The sequence below is a fragment of the Perissodus microlepis genome, chromosome 17 (assembly GCF_051167445.1).
Source record: "Perissodus microlepis isolate ML-2025 ecotype Zambia chromosome 17, ASM5116744v1, whole genome shotgun sequence".
In the NCBI taxonomy this organism is placed as follows: Eukaryota; Metazoa; Chordata; class Actinopteri; order Cichliformes; family Cichlidae; genus Perissodus; species Perissodus microlepis.
The window spans coordinates 25,406,256-25,429,622 of NC_140477.1; the positions used below are offsets into that span (position 1 = coordinate 25,406,256).

Consider the following 23,367-nt stretch of genomic DNA (forward strand, 5'->3'; position numbering starts at 1 on the left):
TGTGTGTTTTTGAAAGCAAGGTGTGAAATTTCCTGCGTTGTCTTTCTTTTCCTTTAGAGTGTTGGGCCCGCTGAGCCTTGTCCACCAACTTGTAAACCTCTTCTAAGATTGGAGAGGGTAGAAGGGTTTCCAGTTCCTGCAGAGTCTGGCTGATCTTGATCTGGAGGGCATCTATAGTGAAATGGACTTGTCTTATCCTTTCACTTAAAAGGTGATTTTGTGCTCTCTGTAGAATCAAGTCTGCTCTGTATCCCCTGACAGTGGATCCAAGGCGCAGGCTCTTAGGAACAACTCTACTTTGTCTGCATCTTAGGTTGAAACGGAGATGGTTCCTATAATCCGCTAGTTTCCTAAATGGGCGTTCTTAAAGTCAGCAAAGAGACACAGAAAAGAAAATCAGACACCAGCGAGGGAGGATAAGAAGGACAGACGCAACAACATTGTCATCCCCTATGTAGCCGGTGTATCAGAAAAACTCAGGAGAGTTTTCTCCAAGCATGACATCCCGGTGCATTTCAGACCCAGCAACATGCTCAGACAAAAACTGGTTCACCCGAAAGACAAAACTCCAAAACACAGACTTAACAATGTGGTGTATGCTGTACAGTGCAGCGAGGAATGCCCAGACCTCTACATTGGAGAGACCAAACAGCCACTTCACAAGCGCATGGCACAACATAGAAGAGCCACCTCCACAGGACAAGACTCAGCAGTCCATCTGCATCTTAAGGATAAAGGACACTCTTTCGGGGATGCCAATGTTCACATTTTGGACAGAGAGGACAGATGGTTTGAAAGAGGAGTGAAAGAAGCCATCTATGTCCACTGTGAGCGACCATCTTTGAACAGAGGCGGTGGTTTACGACACAAACTGTCTGCCATCTATAATCCAGTTTTGAGTTCCCTCCCCAGACGCCTTAACGCCCACTAACAGAGGATCATCAGGGGGTCCTTTTGTCCCTCTGTGGGGGGACACTCCCACTAGGTTTAAATCTGGGACTCCCCACCATTTGACCTTAGAACTGAAGAAGCTTCTCGGATGAGAGGTGAAACGTCTTCAAGCAACTTAAAGAAGTCCAGACGCTTTTCTTTGCAAGCTCCTTTGACTACGATGACCTGGATGACTGAGAACCTTCACAGACATACCTCAGTTAGATTGTTCCCACCAGAAGGAATGGCAACTATTCAAGGTGTTTTAGCTCTAGTTTTGCTCTCCATTGCCTGTTTCTGTAATTTTCTTCTCTTTTCTTCACTAGTTAGCTGCTAACCTTTTGTACATGATATTTGATACATCTGGACAGTTCGTAATTAATACATAATGTATTACTGATTGATAGAGTTCACTGTGAATCCTGTTCTAGAACCATCTTCTTATCCATATCTAGCCTTGCCCACTGTATTTTTCTTTAAAACGTTTTTTTGTTGATGTCATGAGTAGGCTTTTTTTTTCTTCATATTACCTACTCATTGTGCCTCAAAGCCTTTCTACGAGTCATGCTGATGTTCTGGTGCTGGTCCCTCATACCGACACAAGAGGCACACTTACCAGCACTCCAGACAGCCTCATCAGGAGAAAAACACAAAGGGAAACACATTTATGCTCTCACCGGCTCTTTGCTCAGCCATTCCCAGCATTTCAGTCTTGCTCCTTGCTGCTCTTATATTAAGTTATTAACCTCATCAGAGTCAATATCAAGAAAACCAAACACAGCTAACCAAACTCATTGCTACAGTTTAAAGAAACCTTGCAGTTGAAACATGGATATTTTATCTCCCTTTTTTCCTGCAACAGATTTACCTAGTAATTGTAAAAAGAATATGGCTGGATAGAAACAATAATCTAACCTGTGCAGTTAGATTAAATTAAAAAACTATTAAATTGGATTATTAGCAGCATGCAAAGTAAGGAAATTTGCATTTGGTTTATTATTTCTTTATTGTTGCAATGGGTATAAATCTCATACCATTGGAAAGCCTGTTTATTTGGCTGACCTGTGACAAGTGCTGATTGAAGAATACGATACCATCCCACTGCTTTAGTGTGTCCAGACTGTGGCCAGCATGAAGATGTGGTGCCAGGCTGATTCTGTGTATTGTTCTTCCACATGCTACTGAGACCCCTGTTTGTTTAATACATTGTTAAATTGCCAACATGTCTTGTTTCTTCTGAGTAAGTTTGACATGTAAAGTCTGAAGAAATAATTGACCAAGTTCAGTTACTTTTTCCAAGATTACTTGACAAATTCTGATTATAGCTTTAAAACATGGATACTTCTTGTGTTGCACATTTTGGAAGTCATTGTAATTGTGGTGCTGCCAAAATAAAGGCCTAGTTTGAAAGGATCACTGCCTTTCCCCCCCAACTATATTCTTAAGTAGAAATTGGAGCACTTGTCCAAGAAACCCAGAATTTTTGAATTTCATGAAAATAGTTTTTTTTTTCTCAAGGCTAGTTTTTTTTTCTCAAGGCTAGTCCCTGGCTGTGCCATTCTGTATGCCGATGTGTCTTGGGTAAAACTGAACCCTAAATTACCCTTAGTGCATGCATGGGAGAATGAGTTTTTGAATAATATAAAGTGCTAACAGGCATACAGAAAAAAACACTGTATGAATGTGTACTTGTGAATGGGTGAAAGTGGATGTGAATGTCTGGAACCAGTTAAGTTGTTAATCCAAAATGCTGCAGCAAGAGCACTGACAGGGACTAGAAAGAGAGAGCAGATTTCTCCTGTATTTGCTTCCCTTCATTGGCTGCCTTTTAAATCCAGAATTTAATTTAAAATCCTGCTCCTCACATACAAGGTCTTAAATAATCGGCCCCATCTTATCTTAATGACCTTGTAGTACCATATCACCCCATTAGAGCACTTTGCTCTCGCACTGCAGGCCTACTTGTTGTTCCTAGAGTATTTAAAGGTAGAATGGGAGGGAGCACCTTCAGTTTTCAGGCCCCTCTTCTGTGGAACCAGCTTCCAGTTTGGATTCGGGAGACAGGCACTGTCTCTACTTTTAAGATCAGGTTTAAAACTTTCCTTTTTGATTAAGCACATAGTTAGGGCTGGATCAGGTGACCCTGAATCCTCCCTTAGTTATGCTGCAATAGTTCTAGGCTGCTGGGGGACTCCTGTGATGCATTGAGTATTTCTTCTTCAGTCACCTTTCTCACTCACTATGTGTTAATAGACCTCTCTGCATTGAATCATACTTACTATTAATCTCTGGCTCTCTTCCACAGCATGTCTGTTATTCTGTCTTCCTTCTCTAACGCCAACTGGTCGCAGCAGATGGCTGCCCCTCTTGCTCATAGGGGGTCATATGATTGTTGGGTTTCTCTCTATGTATTGTTGTAGGGTATACCTTATAATATAAAGCACCTTGAGGTGACTGTTGTTGTAATTTGGTGCTATATATATAGAATTGAATTGAATTGAAGTACCACACTGACAATTAAGTATCATTTAATTATCTGCATCTGGTGTGGATAGAAAAAAATGATCCAAGCTATATTTTTTATTGAGTTTAATTCATGCTGCAGAAGTACAAAAGGGACCAAGCACTCTAAAAACTGAGGAGTGATATTATGCTTATTAGTTCTTCCTTATTGCAAGAACGGATCAGAGGGGGACCATAAAGAGCAGTCAGTGAGGTCAGTCCCGAAATAGTGGATGGTAGAGGATATGTGTACATATCATATTTTTATTGTTAGCTTGCTATTTACACAGGCACTGTTGGCAAGTAACAAAATAAAAAATATAATAAGTTGTGCAATTAATTATTTTCCACAAGGAGTAACCTTCCCTGTGAAAGCCAGCAAGGTGGTGCGCTTTTATGTGGAGACTGCATATTTCTCCTTGTGCCTCTGTGGATTCTCTCTGGGGACTGCAGTTTTCTCCTCTAACTGGTGACTGGTGAATGTAACCCAGAATGGATGTCTGCATACCTGCCTAGGTTGTTCCTCCCTCTCAAGCTATGACAGGACAGAGTCATAGTTTGAGAGCACCCTTGTAACCCTTCACTAGATAAGCAAAAGAAACAAAATACTTTTAAAAAGTGAAGTGTAAACTGTAGTGCATTACTTGTTTTGAGTAATGACCCCAATCTTCAGGTTTTACTATGTTTCAGCTAGTTTATAATTAAAAAAATATAAACATTTTTTTTTAGTTTTTAAGTTTCTGTATTAGTTTTACTATTTAAAATATTTAAAATAAGTATTTTAAATGGTCAATCTTACAATGTTCTGTATTGATACTTCAATACAAATGAGACCTTTTGAAAACAGCTGACTCACTGACACATAGACACATCCACATATCCCCCCATCTATCTCTGTCGTGGGGGAACTGGAGTCTATGAGCTATATGTTTAATGAGAATGGAATATCTATATCATTAACAATATGCATCAATGCCTCCAAACCCTAAAAACTAAGTGAATCTCCCACTTTAGCTCATTTTGCAACCACATAATATAATTTCAGTGAGTTTTTTTTCTGTAACCTGGTTTTTAATGTTTTTTTCACTTAAGTAAAATAGTTTTGTCACGCTGAATTTTAGTTTATTTTTAGATAACCATACTATCCTTAATCCTACTGCCAGTTTTCTTAAGTAAATATAGTGCCTTTGATGGGCATGGAAGATGACATACTCACTGTAGACATAAAGCAGTGGTCCATGTTTTCATCAGAAAAAAGGATAGCGTCTTTGATAAAGACAGCACTCGCTCTCAGGATGAATGAGAAGAACAAGTTCATGTGAATGTAGTTCCTGGTGCAGTGAAATTTCCTAAAGAGTAGAAGAAAAAAGAACCTTCAATTAATCTGTTTGGATAAATGTACATATACTATTTTATTTCAGTGTGAGTCATTTAGTTTAAAAGAGTCCTGAGACCTCCAGCATTACCTGAAGACAGTGAAGACAAAAATAGCTGATATAAGAGAGATGAGGGAGGTAGCGTAGCCAGCAGTGTACACCTGTTTGAAGTTGGAGAAATACGTTGTCTGAAAAAAAAAAAAAGAAGTGAGTGGGGGTTAAGGGAAGGGATCTCAAAACTGCACTGTAGGTGGCAGACAGCTGGTGTTGTAAGCCACCCCTTTTGTTCAACAAGCTGTTCACAGTGGACATAGATGGCTTATTTCACTCCTCTTTCAAATCGTCTGCCTTCTCTGTCCAAAATGTGAACATTGGCATCCTCGAAAGAGTGACCTTTTCCATTTTTCATTCTGTTTCTCCCTAATTTGTGCCTTACCTTCTTTCCTACCCATCTTTGCTGACTTGATGATAGCCCATTTGGGATAACCACGTGTTTTGAGAGCTTTCTTTACATGTATGTGTTCTTTTTATTTCCCTTCTGGCTTAGCGGGAACGCTTTCTGCCCAGTGTTGTAGGGTGCTGATTACTCCATGTCTGTGCTCCAGAGGGTGGTGGGAGTCAAAGAGTAGATACTGGTCTGTGTGTGTGGGCTTGGGGTAAACTTAAATGCTGACTTTTCCATTCTCCCCAGTGTGCACAGCACAGTCCAGAAATGGCAAACTATTATCCCGAGAACCTAAACAGACACCAGCAAGTATTAACCTAACGCTCATTCACAACCTTCAAGTGTTCAATAATGTGACGAGATAATGACCAATCTGCTGTTTTATTATGTTTGTCTTTATGAGTTGTTCATTGAATAATGCAGCTACTATATTTGATGCGACCTGAACCAAATTTACTGTAATGCAACCCTGGAGAAATCTGTTTAGAAATAGGTGGAGCAGTTTCATTATTAACACTGATGACCAGAATACCAGCAACTGCATTAATATATTTCACCTCTCCAGTTATCTGTGGCTACTTGATTAATTAGGAATCACGTTTAAAACATGCTTGTTCTTGCAGTCCTGTGAAGAAAACGTAAAAAGCATGTTTCACAGGATTCCACACAGTTATCGCCCGGATTGTTTGCACTGGCCAGCCCCCAAAATTTGCCACCCCCAGGGTCCTCCTACCAGAAAGACTGTCCTGTGTTGGTAATATTGTAATAAGGTTGCAGCAAAGCTGGCACCAATCCATGGACAGAGCCAAAATAGAGACCGGAAACACTTCACACTCTTACATGATCTAATTTGATTTGGACTGATTTGTCTTTCCTGAACAAGTTAACTTCATTCTGGGAGAGTGAAGCTTTATGTCAGGGGCTGGGTCTGTGACTCAGCATTTTCAGTTCGCTCTGTATTTTTGAGTTCTTATGTTAAGCTTGTGATTATAAGTTCTTGTGTTATTCTTATTTAGGGTCTAGTTGAGTTTCATTTCAGCAATTACTATCATCTGTGTCCTTGGTTTTTGTGTCCTGTTCCTTGTCCAGTCTGTCATGTGTTTTATGTCTGTGTGTTCCATATTGTCAAGCTTGTGTTGTCATGTTTACATCCTTCAATGTTTCCTGATTTATTTTAAAAGTCTTATGTTTCTTTGTTCCATGTGTTTAGTTTTACTCTTCCCCTGTGGTGTCATTATGTTCATTTGAGTCAGCTGTTTCCCCATGTGTTTCCACTTCCACAATCACCTCCTGTGTGTATTTAAGTCCTGTCTTCCTTTGTTCAGTGTCAGGTCGTCTGTTTTCCTTCTCTCCATGTCACATCAGGTTAACGCATTTTCATGATTCTGCTCAGTTCATGTTCATGTTTTCTCGTCATAGTTCCTTGCATGTATAATTATTTTGCTTCATAATGTTCAGAATTATTTTCATGTCATGTTTGTTATAGTCAGTCCTTCACAGTTTAGGTTCTAGTTTTAGTTTACTCGCCCCTATTCGCCTTGCTTTATTTTGTAATGATGTTTACTTACTCCGCACACAGTCAGCTCCCGCTGACCGTGATGCTTTAGGCTGCTTCTGCTCAGCTCTGCTGAGAAATATTAAAGTGTTGGTTGGGACTTCTAGTCAATTGATCAGTCAGTTAAAATGTATTATGGATTTCAAAATCAAGTACCTGGTTTTCATATGTACATATTTTCAGTGGTATCACCTTTAATAGCAGGAAATTAACTAGACAAATTATTATTTTATCTTTCTCCTTTTTGCCAAATTTTTCAAGTAAACTATATTTGACAATAGCATAATAAAAATGGAAATTATGTTTTTGGTTATGCCACCTCAATATTTTTAGCTGCCCCAATATGGCGACCCCTATGAAAAAATTCTGGAGACTCCCTTATTTATTTTTTTATAGATAAGGACCGCTCAATTATACTTGATAAACTGCAGATTTGACATGTAGTGCCATCATTTTTAATTACATATTAGATATACATATGTGTTTTGATTGTTTCATATTGTGAAATGTCCGGCAAAACAAACTAAGTATATTAAATTTGTGTTACTCAAATGCTAAATGAAAATTATCAGTAGTTTTGTGCAGGATAAACAGGTTAGCTAGAAACATCTGCTGATATCTTGTTAAATTAGGCTTTGTAAATCCAAAAAGCACAACAGGTCACCTGATCACAACCTGTACACAAAGACAATTTACTGAAGCTCACATTAGAAAATATTGTGAGTTGTGATTCGTGTCCCCACACTGAGCTACTACAAGTAGTCTTAGGGTTCACCCAGCTGCTGAATCCCACTTGAACTCCTTACTGTATTTTTCTGTTTATATGTGGAAGCAAAGTCACCCTTTAAAATGTAGGCAACAGAAAATATTTCTTTTTTATTCTTTTTTTTTTTACTGCTTGTGTCTTATATAACAGATTCAATCTGACCACATTCATTAGAATTAGCATTTAGTTCAGTTACCCTTTGTACAAAAATATCTGGTAGAATTATTTTTCAAGGAGCTACTTTTAACTTTATTTCTTTGAGTACATTTCAGAGCTTGCACCACTTCATTCTCACTTGAGTAAAAAAAGTTGATTCGGTACTTAAACGTTTACCATAGTATTTTTATAGTATCTGTACGCAAGTAAAGAATATCTGCACTTTTGCCACCTCTGGAATCAACATAGCAAACTAAAATAAAATGAAAACAAACAAAACATAGTAAATAAATCACAATATATACAGACCCAGATGGTCTTCTGCAAGGCTGTAGCTGAAAAATGTGCAGGGTGCTAAGATCATTAAAAAAAACTTTAATATTTTTATCACAATGAATTCTCTTAATATCAGTAGAAAAAAAATCCAGCAAATAGTCTTGGATCTCTAAGTGAGAATGAGCAATGTTTACCTCTGGTTCGATTTCTTCATCCACTGGAATCTTACAGGCCTCTTCATAGGATGGGTAGAAGTCCGACCATCCTTTCTCAGTGCAGTTCCTATAGATATAACCTAAAAGAACAACAACAAAAACACATGAAACTCAGCGGTTTCTGCCAAGGCAAATACCACCAAAGTGTGGTATTTCAAATTTGCTTGTTATGTACAGACAGAAGTCTCATTCAGCCCTTTTAAATAGGGTCTTTTCTTATTTTTTCAGTCATTCACATGTCAGTCCTAAGTGGCCTAACAAATGAAAAAAATGACTGAGTATGGTATTTTAGTTTTGCTCATTGTTATATTTTCTGCATAGTCTGTTCTTTATTTACATATTCTAGCTATAGCTTCTATTTTTTTTTCGTTTTCTGTGATGTTATATCCAGATTATGTTTTCTTTTTGAAGTTCAACTTATCACTTATTCCCCAAGGCTTTTTTTCCGTGCCTTTCTGTGTTCTCTGTTTCAAGTCTGCATTCCTGTGTACAGTATGGAGGACCAGAAGTGCCACATGCATGAAAATAAAGAATGTTGTACTTCAATAATGAATTGTGCAATAAAATATGCATTAGTAAATTCATTTAAAATTTCTTTTTGTTTATTTATTTAAACAATTGTCCATGTACACAAAAAGTCCATTTGAACAAAAAGGCAAAAAGGTTATTGTGCCAGGTGTTATTCTTGGGAGTTGAAGAGCAAAACTCAAACAGTGAATTCACTTTAGATTGATAAACTGGAAAAAAAATTCCAATATAGCTGGATGGGGGTGTTGTTTGACTCAAGACTTTTGCACAGTGCTGCTGTGCAAATTACCAGCAACCAACCCCCTTTCTTCCATTTGCCAACCAAAAAGCAAATGGAAAAAAGTGTAAATGGACCGGAATTAGGGTTATATCCTTTGCTGTGTGCATCGGCACGTGCATTTTAAAAACTGGGACACAGATGCACAATAAGAAAACATTCATCCATCACTCTTATACACCAGCACCTCCCTATAAACACATGAATGCACATGAGCACAAATATTCTGAGAGTTTATCAGAAGAGATACTGCACCACAGCTCTTAAGATTCAGTGGGTTACTCCATCTTCCTGTTAATAGTGTGAAAATACACCTCCTATGAAGCAGGCACATGACAACCACGTGTAAACGCTGATAATATTACCACAGATACAGTACATAACTACTGCTGCTACTAAAAATTACACGTTCACCATTTGAAATTTTTTTGTCTTCCATTTCAGTTGTTGTACCACTTCATATTTTCTTTCTAAAATTTATAACTGACAGCATATGCAACTAGTTTTGCAACTTTTCCTTAACTGAAATTTAAAATGTCAATACATTTAAACAGCTGTGTGTTTCACAGCTAAAGCGGAATTACAAATTCCATATAGAAAGCACCTACCTAACTAGTCAGAAGATTCAAACTCAGGATCTTCTTGCTGTAAGGTGAGGTGAGAGTGCTAACCATTGCACTGCTGTCTTGCCATTTACCAAGCTTTTATTGATTCACCAGTTTACACAATATAATTCTACCCAGCAGAACACCATACCACAAATATTATGGGTTATGATATGTCACTTACATTTCTAGAGCTGTGAACATCAGGCTGCTGAATTAGATATATATGTATTTGAAGCTGATTCCCTGGTCACTTGCCACAGTAAGTCAGTTAAAAATCATGCAATTCCAGTTCAATGTTTCTCTACTGACAATCAAAGTCAGCTATTCAGGATTCATACATAACATTCTATGTCACGCGTTGATCCATGTGAGAAACTGCCTATTATGCTTGCAGTTATTTTGGAGCAGAATCAGCCTTTTCTGTAGCACCTTCAGTCTTTTGGGATTCTGTGGATAGAGTCAGGTATTTATGTTTTGTTTTTTTCTTTGTAACCATGTGTACACATGAATAGAATTTAAACAGTATGTGACTTCTTTCACAAGGACTGCTACTGGATCAAAGTGTGATGCTGCTTGTTTGGTGGCTGAGGAGTGGCCTTGTATGTGGACAAATATTTAAAGTTTAAGGGACTGGATAATGTGATGACCAGTGTTGGTCAAGTTACTTGAAAAAAGTAATTGGTAACTAATTACTTATTACTTCCCCAAAAAAGTAATCCCATTACTTTACTGATTACTTATTTTCAAAAGCAATTAATTATTTAGTTACTTAGTTATTTTTAAAAACATGATTTACAACCCGAATAGGTAATAAAGCGATAGATCTTTCAGCCCAATTCTACTTTTTCTGCATAATCCATCATACAAAATGTAATCAAATGGAAAAGTCTCGTTTTAAAACTTGTTTTATCCGTTTTAATCTTTTAACTTTATGCATCAAGCAAAAATGAAATTATATGCAACATTCTCTGACTTGAAGAAATTTGTTTAACATTTAAACCTATTTTCTGCACATAAAATAAAATAGGTTTTTGGTGTTTACACTCAGTCTTTCAAATAAATGCAAGTCAAACACAGCAGAAAATAAATAAAATCAAAGACTAGCGGTCCTGTTGCTCTATTTTCACCTGTATAACAGGCGGATGTTTGCCCTGGTGCAGGTGTGCCGCAGCGGTCAGTGGAAGAATCCGCGAGTTTGTCTGTGAATTTCCCATTCCCTGGTAGCGTACTTGGTGCTTGCTGGGAAGTTAAGGGTTTTCTTTCGCTGTAAAAAGAAGTCTTCTTCCCACGCAGTGAACAGCGGACGCTAATGTTTTCGTCACTTTTTACGGACTCAAACTCAAAGTAAGGTCAGTACTTCCACGCTTTAAACGCTGCACGCTCATACTCGCTCCCGCACTCGATATATGATCCATTGTTGATCTGCACACAGCTGTTGCCACGAATGTCACACTCGCTTACCTCATTGTCATGAGACACTCTTGCAATTAATCACGGTTTTAGTAACACAGTAACGCAGCATGCTTACGGGAAAGTAACAGTAATCTAATTACCTTTTTTGCAATAGTAATCCTTTACTCGTTACTTGAAAAAAGTAATCGGATTACAGTAACCTCTGGTGATGACACTGACTAATAATGTGCTGGAATGCATAACAGTTGAAATCTACAAAGACTGTAAAGACTGGATGCAGGAAAAGTTCACAGGAAAATGCCAAAAAATTTAATTTGTGTAAATTTCAAAAATTAAAATGTTAAACCCAAATAAACATAAAATGACAGAGCCTATAATATATAAGAGCCTGTAATCTGAAATCATTAGAAGTTCTAGAATCACATCATATTATGGCATTCTTATAGACAATATATTTTCAAATGATACTGAAAATAAAGTAAATAGGTTGATTATTAATAAATAATATCAGTGACCATTGTCCAGTTTTTGCAGTTTATGATAGGAACTAAAAGCATAAGTAAATGAAAAGAAAATGAAGAATACAGATGAATCCTCAGTAATTTCCTTTAACTGCTTTTTAACAGAACTGAGGTTAAATATGAGAACCAGGATATTAATTATGTATATGACAGATTGATTACCGTAATTGTCGGGCTATAAGCCGCTACTTTTTGCACAAGCTTTGAACCCTGCGGCTTTTAGTCAGGTGCGGCTTTTCTATGGATTGTCCATGATTTTTGTCATATCGTAAGACGATTTGTTTTATTTGTTCCGCTGTTGTACGGCACTACGTTGCCTGGCGGAAGGGCATGTGATCAGACACACAGTATCGGGGTTCAAGAGTGGTATGTTGGTCACATGTCCGTCCGCCAGGCAACGTAGTGCCGTACGAAGTAGCGCGAAAAACAAACTTCAAAGTAGTGCTAAGCGTTCAGCGGGAGGCGTGGATGACGAGCGGCGATAAACTTGCGAAAAGCAACTTATGCCCAACTCCACCAGTGGATTCTGACAGCGTGGAAAAGTGTGAAAACATCCATGATCACCAACGGATTTCGAAGGGCTGGACTGCTGCATGATGGAGAGGAGGACACCGCCACGGCCCTTCAGAGGGTGTTCGACTCTGACACTGAGAACGAGGATTTCTTTGGTTTTGAAAGTGACAACGAAGGAGAGAAGCGGAGAGTGGATGACGAAGCCATCCTGAGCCTGTTCGTTTCCGACACTGGAGAAGAGGACTTTGGTGGTTTTAGTGCGCAGGAAGAAGAGAAAGATGGTGGTGAATGACTGACTTTTCTTCTTGTTAAAGCCGTGTCACTGCACCTGAGCCTAAAAGGTAGTCCGAATCTATTTTTCTGGTGTGCTGTAGGTTATTGTTATGTACTACATTTGTTACTCATTTATGAAGCACAGTACATGTTTCGTACTTGTAATTACCGGTACTTGTACGTATACCTAAAAAGTTATGCAAATATGTACCCCCAACTTGTTTTTCAAAATATTAATAAAAGGGATGTGTCTCCAAACAGCCATCTCTTTCCTGACAATTCCCTTGCATATTCCCCGTGCATATTCTCTTACATATGATAAGTCAACATTGAAACACCTGCGGCTTTTAGTCAGGCGGCTAATGTATGTACAAAACAGGATGTTCCCCTGATTTTAGCTTGTGCGGCTAATATTCAGGTGCGCTTTGTAGTCCAGAAAATACGGTAGATTATTTGCCTTATTGTATAATATAAATTGCCAATAAAGCAGTATAGTAAAAAAAAAAACATATATATACTGACTGTCCATGGATTTTAAAAAAGGGTCTACAAAGTGCATGTAAAAAGAAATATTAACTATACAGAGATTAAATATGATCTATGGCTACTTCTTCACTGTAGCCAGGCTGATACAAAGTCAAAACTCTGCTGAGCCAAGCATTCCTGTCTCTATTATTGGGTTACTTGCCAAAGACATTTAAGCTAATAATGGTATAAGTACTAAAGGCAATGATAAAACCATTCCTTAAAAAGGTATCACTCGACCCATCTGTCTTAGCTAATTATTGGACAATCTCAAACCTTCCTTTTATCGCAAAAATTCTTTAAAGAGAAGTTATAAAACAGCTAACTGATCAATTACAGAAAAATGGTTGATTTGAAGAGTTTTACTCAGGTTTCAGAGCTCATCACAGCACAAAAAAAAGCATTAGTGAAGGTTACAAATGATCTTATGGCCCCAACAGTGGAGTCATCTCTGTGATTGTCATCTCAGTGTTGTGTTTGATACTGTTGACTGTAATAATTTAATACAGCGCTTAGATCAGGCCATAGGAAATGGCCTGATATCACTCCAATAGAGCACTTCATCCTCAGACTGCAGGCTTACTTGTGGTTCCTAGGATATTTAAAGTAGAACGGGAGCAGAGCCATCAGCTTTCACCTCTTCTGTGGAACCAGCTCCCAGTTTGGATTAGTGAGACTACTTTCAAGATTACTTCCACTTCCAACCAATGTTCCCTCTAATTTTTCATGTGTCTGAGCGAACACACAAACTCCCTGAGCGATCCCTTGAACCACTGTGAGCAACAGCAGACGTGTGCACTGTGGTCACGCCAGCATCGAATCCATCCAAGTTACATGGTTTATTAAAATAATCAAATTACAGTGGTACCGGCACATAAGGACGCTGTCATAACCTGTCAACGACGTTGATTAGGTGCGTATATAAGAATGTGAATCGCATCATTGGCTGGACTATGGGATAAGGTGGCATTGTTCTAATCCCATACAGGAGCAGCCAGTCACTCACTGAATAACACTGCAAAACAGAATTGTTAACGTATTTATTTTAATTTCAATTCAGGTAAGATTTCTTTGTGCGCAACACAGATTTTCTGTGTGCAGAGACCATTCCAGCAGTGCGCAATTGCGCACGCGCGCAGCTTAGAGGGCACATTGCTTCCAACCCTAACTATATGCTTTTGATAAGCATATAGTTAGGGTTGGAAGTGGCCCTAAAGTGACCCTAAATCCTCCCTTCATTACATTGCAATGGGCCTAGGCTACTTTGGCTGCTTTGTTTACAGTTTACACAAGCTTTAAACATAAAATTGTACTTGTAAGCTGTATTTTAATGATTTTGTCATTTTAGGGCATAAAAATAGCCCATTCCATAAGTCTGCACAGCAAGCAACATTTTAGTTGATTTCTATAAACTGTCACTTGCTGGGCCAAGCAAGTCAAAATCCTGAATAAATCCAAATTATTATTTGAAGTCAGAATTTCTACTTTATCTAGTGACACAAATAATATTAGTCATTCCCTCATACACTTCATACACTAATACAATTGCTAATTTCCGCATTAAGTTAAGGTCAACATTATTAACTGCCTGTGAATCCAAGGTTACAACAAAAACATAAGATTAGAAACGTTTTTATTAGATAACTGTAAGTATTAATGGAGATGATGCAGGTGAAGGGTGCAAATGCTGGATTTGAATTAGCTGAATTCAAAGCAATGTTCTCCCACCATTGCCTGGAGTTAGAATAGTGGAGCTCAGCCACAGTGACCCTTATGGAATAAATGATGCACACAAGGTCACCAGGTATATGGTGCAAGTTTGTGTTTGTGGGAGGAGGATACAAAGTTTACACTTAAAAAAAAAAATCTGTTTCATTATTTGAAAATGCCTGTCTGACACTTAAGCGAGGAGAGTGTGGGTTTGAGTCGTGGGTGGATTTAGTGTTATCCAGCTGTATTAGCCTCAGTATAAAGTGGCATGTAGAGCCTGCAGGCCTGCAGCCGCGGCAAATGGCAGGATGTGAATGGAGGTTGAAGGCCAACGCTCCAGGGAGGGCATTAGAGCTCACAATGCTATTCCTATCGAGCAGCGCCAACTCATTTCTGAAGGAAGGCTTATACAGTGAACTCTTTGATTTTCCAATTCATTATATTCTCCCACTGAAAAGCCTGGATCACCTGCACAGTTACAGAGCTGGACTTATCGGTACTGTCTGTGGAGGAGGAAATCCAGTGGGGTCCGAGAACCCACTAACACTGAGTTATGAGGTCATCAGCAGCTACCTCCGCCTCCTGATCCCTCCACGCAAAGTATACGCTTTCACTCACAAGCTCCTCTGCATTTTTTCTTTTTTCTTTTTTTCATTTAAGCAGTGTTTTATTCAAGACTGGAAATTAGTCAAGTAAATCTTTTCTACACACAGCCTCTCACTTACTGTGCATGTTCTCTGCTGCAACTACTTATTCTGTTTAGCAACAATTTAGCAAAACAGCTGACACAACAAAAGGGCAGGCACTCAGTCAGCCAGTGATCTTAGAGCTATTTGATCAGTTCATATGAAAGTTTCATACCTTTAATTACATTCAATATAGCCACAACTCAACTTTTATAGTATGGACACCCTACAACAACAGAGCGAAAGCCCCAGCAATCAGACGACCCCGTGTGAGCAAGCACTTGGTAACAGTGAAAAGGAAAAATCTCCTTTTAATAGGAAGAAACCTTCAGCAGAACCAGTCTCAGGGAGGGAGGAATCTGCCGTGACCACTTGGTGGGTGAAGGAAGTGAGACAACACACATTGGAGAGAGCCAGAGAATGATTAATAATGATTAAATTCCAAGTGGTGTATAAACACAGAGAGGGAAGAAGACACACTCAGTACATCATGGAAATCCCCAGTTGTTTAGGTCAGTTGCAGTGTAACTACGGGGGGTTCAGGGTCACCATATTTTAAACCTAATCCTGTAAATTTCTGTCCCCTAAATCTAAACTGGGAACTGGTTCCACAGAAGACAGTAGATTCTTCTGCTAAAAAAGAAAAAAAGAAAACAGGTAAAATAACAAAAAAAGTAATTCAAATTTAGTTGATCTTGCTTGTAAGATTTCTTCCTTTTGCACTTCTGTAAGAATTTTACAGCAATGTGGAGAAGCTTCTGGGAGTGCATTAGAAAAGTTGCTTATCTAATGTACACTGTTTTCAAAGTAAACTGCAAGTTTAGACATTGTTATGATCCACGATCATGTCCCATGTCTGTTTCCATGGTTCCTGCCATAAGAGTGTGTATGGGTGTGTGCAGGTTTCCCTCCTCCCTCCTAGGTGTGTGTGTGGTGTGCGGTAGCTGTTGAGACAGGTGGAGACTGGAGAAGTTCCAGGGATTATCGGATGGCCTCTTAACCTCCAACTCACCTCACCACTCCCCTTTTCTCCTCTGTACCCAGTAAAGAGCCAGCTGTTTACCAGCTTTGAGTGTGTGTTGCTCACATTTTCAAATTCAAATTCAAATTTTATTTGTCACACACACAACCATACACAGTATGACATGAGGTGAAATGCTTGTAGCTGTGCAATGCAATGCCCGACCATTAAATGACAGTGGTTTTACAGTATTTACAATTTACAGGTTATATGAAATTTACAGATTTAACTTAGAAATTTACAGTAAAAAAATGTGCAAATAGCAGAAAGAGATTATAAATTATAGGAAGTGTGCATGAAGAAAAACCAGAGTGCGTGTGGTGATGTGATGTGTGTGAAAGAGTCCAGTCCCATTTTCTTGGGAGTAGCAGGAGTGGGGTGTCACACCTATGTTGTGTCTAGGTCTAGGCGAGGGTTGTAAAAGACATTTAGTAAAGACATTACATTTTGTTTCAGTGGCTTATTTTTACATCTCATGTCTAAATACTGATATCTTCTTTGTCATTGTTTATCTTTCAGATATCCAGAAATGCATGGGGTTTTTTTATTCTTAGTTGTGTCTGTATCTATCTGTCAGTGATTTGTTGTTATGAGAGACTGGAGAGAGTCTATTATGTTTTCTTTAAACCAGCCAGCTGGATGAGTCAGAGTTCTGGAAAAGGTGAGGGTCGTGTAAACAGTCAGGACAGCACTACTCTCTACAGTGTGCAGTCTAGAAAAATGTAGTTTTGTAAACCACTCAGTGAAAACAAAACATTGGTGCTCAGAGATCTCTAAATATACCACAGTCACTTGCTGAGCTCTGAAGTGAAAATGGACAAATCCAAAATTATGGTTTTTAGGCTCAACCAACGCTGATGTGAGTAGTTCTGCTGCAGTTCCTTGCAGTTTATATCAAGTTAGGATCCCTAACATAAGAACATTGTTTTTAGAGCATTAAAAAAACACAGCCAAGCATCCTCAAAATGTCAAATTTTGGTACAGTAGCAATTATTTAAATTAGCCAATTAAACCAAAGAAAACTAATCATTCAATTTGAGGTGAAATGGACTTACCTTGGTTATTAGGCAACAGCTGCCAGATGCCAGAGGCGCACGAGATATTGACCACCTGTCCCACCTCAGCATGATACCAGCACTGAAGGTTGTCCCAAACTGTTGGACAGCCTAACAAGGAAAGACAGTAATTACCAAACATTATAGAGTCTCAGTTAGCAGCACTAATACTTTCACAGCACAGGTGAGTAAACAGAAACATTACATATGCTCAGACCATCATGAAAACATAAATATACATGCTGGACAAAGACACAGTTCTTGTAGTTCTGCCTCTGCACACCATCAAATGCTTCAAGTCAAACAATTGCAATGTGACTGAAGTGCAGATTTTTAGCATTAATTCCAAAACTTTGCATTAAAAGCTTAAGAATTACAGGTTACAGATTAGAAATGACAGATTTTCGAGCTGTGTTCAAGTGCTCAAAAATTATTAGACCATTGACTAATAAGAAGTTTCATGGGCAGGGAAGACCTGATCTATGAGCAGACATAAGTAGATATAACATATAAAGTTGATCAGATTGTTGAATTTTTATTTCACTTTAATTAGTAATATTAACCCTGCTGATCTTTCATCTGCCATTTATGACCTTCCATTTATTCACAGCTCCTCATCCCCAGATGAACTTGTTTCTCACTATAATGTCAACCTCCATAACCTTCTTAACACATTTGCTCCACTTAAACACCGAACTGTCTCATTTTCCCGTTCAGCACCATGGTAAAGGACGCCAACTGGAACGTCTGTTCAAGAAAACCGGACTTACGATACAAGAAATGTATAACAATCATATCTTGTTGTATAAGGATTGCATTGCTTCAGCCAAATTTGCATACTATTCTGGTTTAATCAGTTATAGTGAAGGTAACCCCAGGTCTCTTTTCATTGTTTAGTAAAATTACAAAACCTCCGGACTCATTCTCCTCTCATATAAACTCTGCTGACTTTTGCAACTCTCTTACTGATAAAATCGCTGATATCCACCAACTTAACTCGGTAGGAGCATCTAACTGTCAATGGTCAATGTCAGTGGTCAATGGTAACTTTATTGTCCCTAACGGGAAATTGATTTGCAGTATGTCCATACAGAAATATAAAAAACAAACAAACAAACAAACAAACAAACACATCACATACACACAAAAAATAATATAAGCCCTGAGAAAACAACCTACATTTTATCATTAAAGAAAGTGCAATGTGCAATGGCAACAACACTTATGGTTTAGTGTTATTAACCATGATAATAGCAGTAGGTAGAAAAGACAAACTATGTCTTCACTGCAGGCACTTTACAACGACGACCTGAAGGAAGCAGTTGAAAATCATTAAAGAGAGGATGATCTGAACACAACAAGACAGAGGTTGCCTTCCTCAGCACCTGCCTGTTAGAAAATTTCACAAGCTGGACCTGAGACCTCCCTGAAATCTGACCAGCCACTTTAACCAGGTTGCTAAATCTGGTCTTATTATTCAAGGACATATTACCGTACCAGGCAATGATACAGAAGGTTAAAACAGATTCAATAAAACTTTTATAAAAAAGAGTCATCATTTCAGATGAAACATTAAAACCTCTCAACTCCTTAAAAAGTACAGTCTTTGTTGAACCTTTTTCACTGTAGAAGCAAGATGTGACTAAAAGGACAGAGCCTTATCAAGAACAACCCACAAATACTTATAACTGTCCACCAGTTCAATGGCTGCACCATTTACCACTGTTAGCGCAGGATGTGGGGATGTCTTCCTGAAGTCAATAACCATGTCCTTGGTTTTCAAGGTGTTGATCATTAAGAAGGACTGATCACACCACGAAACAAACTCATCCACAACAGGCCCATGGGAATCCTCTTCACCATGAAGGAGGCTTACAATGACTGTGTCATCTGCATATTTAATGAAATGCCTGTTGGCCTGTGTACTGCGACAGTCTTTAGTGTACAAAATATACAGTAGAGGAGAGAGACAACAACCTTGTGGTGAGCCAGTAGAAGAGTTCAGCTGTTTGGAAAAACAGCAGTTCACACACTGAGATCTGTCAGTTAAAAAGTCTAAAATCCAACCAACCAGTTTAAATCAAGTTTAAACTGGTTAAGAAGTTTATCAACTAAAAGATGTGGCTGGGTAGTATTAAAAGCTGAAGAAAAATCAATAAATAAGAGCCGAGTATGAGCTTTAGCACCATCGAGATGGCAATAAAGGAAATTCAACAGAGTGACCACTGCATCATCAACACCTCTACGAGGCCTGTATGCAAATTGTAGTGGGTCTATAAGATTTTCTACTTGCTGCAGGATCTCCTTCCTGACAAGTTTTTCAAAGGACTTTAGGAGGCCTAAAATCATTTAATGATGTAGGTTTTGTGGTCTTAGCAACTGGAGAAATAATTGATTTTTTCCATACGTCTGGAATCTTCTGTTGCTGAAGCGATAAAAGAAAGATGTAATAAAAAAAATACTGCATAATTGCTCAGCGCATGTTCTAAGCACCTGGCCACATATATTATCAGGACCTGGACTTTTATTAGTCTTACTCATTTTAAAAAGATTTCCCACCCTTCTTTCATCAAAGAACAAAGCTGGGGGGGGGGCTCTCTATTAAGAAATCAAGTGTATTCCTAAAATTATAATTATCATTAAATCTCAAATAAAATCTATTCAGCTCATTGGCTAACTGAGAGTCTGAACTAAAACCAGGGAGACTTATCTTATTACAGTCACTGTAACAGTGACCAGTCATGTGTTTCATACCTGCCCAGGCAACCCTTAAGTTATTGCTACCCATCTCCGCCTCTACCTTATCCTTGTATTTTATTTTGGCTTTTTTAATTTCTGATCTGATCTCCTTCCCAATTTCTCTAACTTTCAAGATATTCCCTTCAATAAAAGCTTTTTTCCTTTCATGAATCAGCCTCATAAGAGCTTTTGAAGACCATGGTTTGTTATTAGGGAAAAATGCAAAACCTTTGAAGGGATAATCATGTCTCTGCAAAAGGAGATATAGCTGCAGACAACGTCAGTGAGTTCATTAATGTCTCTACATGATTCTGTAAACACCGACCAGTCTGGTCGCACCTTTTATGGAACTGTAACATAGATCCAGAGTCTTATTGAAGCGTGTGGGACAGTTCACATACTGATAAAAACTGCTCAGTGTTTTCTTCACATCGCAGCGATTAAAGTCCCCAAGAACAATATTAGGGGCCTCAGGAGAGAGATTGTAGTGAGTGGATGACGTTGGAGATGGTGCCAGTCGCATTCTTAGGATTCGCTTTAGGATGGATGTAAACGACGGTGACGTTAATCTGTGGGAATTCCCTCGGCAGATAAAACGGCCTCAAAGACACAGAGAGGAACTCAATGTCAGGCAGACACACTTGTTTACGAACAGTAACGTTTTTACACCATTTCTGATTTATATACAAACACACCCCTCCTCCTTGAGATTTCTGGGTAGCTCCGGGGTCTTGATCCAGATGTATGGGAAACCCGAAGCCCTTTAATTCCAGAGAAGAATCAGGGTCAGAATCCCTGAGCCAAGTCTCTGTGAATGCCATTAGACATGTATCCCTGTAGTCCCGTAAATGTGCGACATTCAAATGCAGTTCATCCAATTTACTCCTCAGAGAGGAGTAAAGTGTATCGTATTTGCTTCCTCAATCGCTGACGTAGGCCTCCCGTCTTACCCCGCTTCCTTGCTTTGACTCTGTTAAAAACAAGAGTGCCCCTGTGGTTACCAGATAATCCAGAGCTGGAAAACACTGGAGGGTGAAAAGTCCAGAGACGGGCCTTTCCACCAAAGATCCAGAAGAAACTCCCGTGAGTATGTAATTGTTTCTGAGTAGCAATGACTCCAAACAACCGTCAGGATTGCCAATAAAAACATGCGAAATAAAAACCCCATCTTCGTTAAAAGAAGTTCCACAAAGCACAAGCCGATGCTGTAGGATTTCCTCATGCTCAAAAAAATAAAAACATAACTCAAGAATGAAATAAAATAAGTTAAAACACTGACACTGACAGACAGAGACAACCTGCTGGTCGCCGCAAGAGCAGCGAAAACAAACTGTGAAGTAGACTTTGTTTTCCACACTGTCTTCCGCCCAGTTATTTTCAAGTTTTACTCTTCCCTCCATAGCTGATGTATTAAATCTTATTCAAAAATCAAAATCATCCACTTGTCAGCTCGACCCTCTTCCCACTGTATTAGTTAAAGCTTGTCTTCCCTCATTGGCTCCTCTCATAACTAGTATTATCCACGCTTCCCTTAACACTGGAATTATTCCTCCACCCCTGAAAACTGCTTCTGTTGCTCCAATTCTCAAAAAGCCTGGTGCAGATCCCAATAACTTTGAAAATCTCCACCCTATAGCAAACCTCGCCTTTATTTTGAAAATCCTTGAGAAAGTTGTTGCCTTCCAGCTTCACTCATACCTCAATGACCATAATCTCTACGAACAATTTCAGTGCCCCTCCCGAAAATCTCCCGGAGCCACCATTCTCCCGAATTTCTCCCGATTTTCCACCCGGACAACAAAATTGAAAAACCATATCCCAGATTGGCTCAGGCAATTCCAGTTTCCAACAATGACTACTACTGATGCAGCTACTTAGTTTTAATATTACTCTTATTACTCTCGCAAAATAAACTTTTAACATATTTTCAGGCGAGAATGTAGCTGTGTAAACTTCAAATATCTGAGCCGGGGAGAACAGCAAACTCCTGGCACATTGTTTTCAAACCCCCGCGGTCTTTCGCTACTCAGGTTAAACATGATATACATGTCACTTAAATAACTTAAACATGTTATTGTTTTATGTGTTCATGACTAAATCGGTTTGGCTGAGATTAAAGTTATTAGATTAAATTAGATTAAATAAAACTTTATTAATCCCTCGGGAGGGTTCCTCCAGGGTTTTCACACAGCTGAATAAACGTCAAACAGAGAACTGATTAAACAGAAGTGTGAGATGGTCGAGAATTTACGCCAGCGTCCGGTTATATTTTAGATAGCAAGGAGCAGACGGCAGAGTTTCACTCCACCAAGAGAGCTCATGACGTAATTCTGAAGGCTAGACCGTCCAATTTCACAGTCGCTCACTTCCGGCCTACTCAGCTTTCGGAGGACCCGGCCCACTTAGACCACGAAGGCTGGGTCCTCAGGTGGACGCAGCCTCTGAATTTGGACACCCCTGCTGTTTCCGGCCAGACAATAATAACGGTGACATTTAACCTATTGACCCGATAAGTAAACATTGTAAAATTCAAGTTTATTGTGTATATACGTATATGTATACCACTCCCCCCCCCAACAGCCCTTTTGAATGTCTCCCTAATTCTGAGGTCTCAAGGTTGCCAAGTATGTTATTTGGTCTCCCTAATAAGTCCCTCCATAAACTGCAATTTCTTCAGAATTCTGCAGCTCGGGTCATAACTCGTACTCTCTAAAGAGACCATATCACCCCAATTCTTCAACAGCCTCACTGGTTGCCCATTAAAGCCAGGATAAACTAAGATAAAATCTTAGTTCTCATGTTTAAGTGTATTCATAACCTTGCCCCTCCTTATCTCTGTGATCTGCTTCATATCACCACAGTTTCCCGCTCTCTCAGATCTTCATCTGCCACTCATCTTGTTGTTCCTTCTGCTTGCCTTACCAGCTTTCAGTCGCTCTGCTCCTCGGCTCTGGAACTCACTTCCTTCAGCCTTAAGAAATGGATTCCCTTCCCTTACTTAAGTCACAACTGAAAACCTACTTGTTTAACCTGGCTTACTCGCTTTAATACTTGCTGTCAAATCGTGTTGTTTTTATTTGTTTGTTTTTTTAAATTTGTTGTTTGTGGTTGTATTTTGCTGGTTTCTGTATTTTAATTTATTAGAATCTATTTTAATCTACTGTTTTATTGATGTTGTTTTCTCTTTGTAAGGTGACCTTGGGTTTTAGAAAGGCTCCCTCAAATAAAATGTATTATTATTATTATTATTAGTAGTAGTAGTAGTAATTTTAAATAC

At 38.8% G+C, this 23,367-nt stretch overlaps 1 protein-coding gene across 2 annotated transcripts in view; it reads right to left on the reverse strand.

Annotated features, from left to right (window-relative positions):
• Positions 1 to 23,367, reverse strand: part of ghrhrb (growth hormone releasing hormone receptor b) — a 90,180-nt gene that overhangs the window by 20,842 nt on the left and 45,971 nt on the right. For both annotated transcript variants that reach the window (XM_084909304.1, XM_084909303.1), the window contains 4 exons: positions 17,352 to 17,462; positions 8,201 to 8,301; positions 4,899 to 4,996; positions 4,649 to 4,781 (listed from right to left, as the gene is read on the reverse strand). In XM_084909304.1, the coding sequence (XP_084765430.1) occupies positions 4,649 to 4,781; positions 4,899 to 4,996; positions 8,201 to 8,301; positions 17,352 to 17,462 (443 nt within the window). The remainder of the gene's footprint in view (positions 1 to 4,648; positions 4,782 to 4,898; positions 4,997 to 8,200; positions 8,302 to 17,351; positions 17,463 to 23,367) is intronic.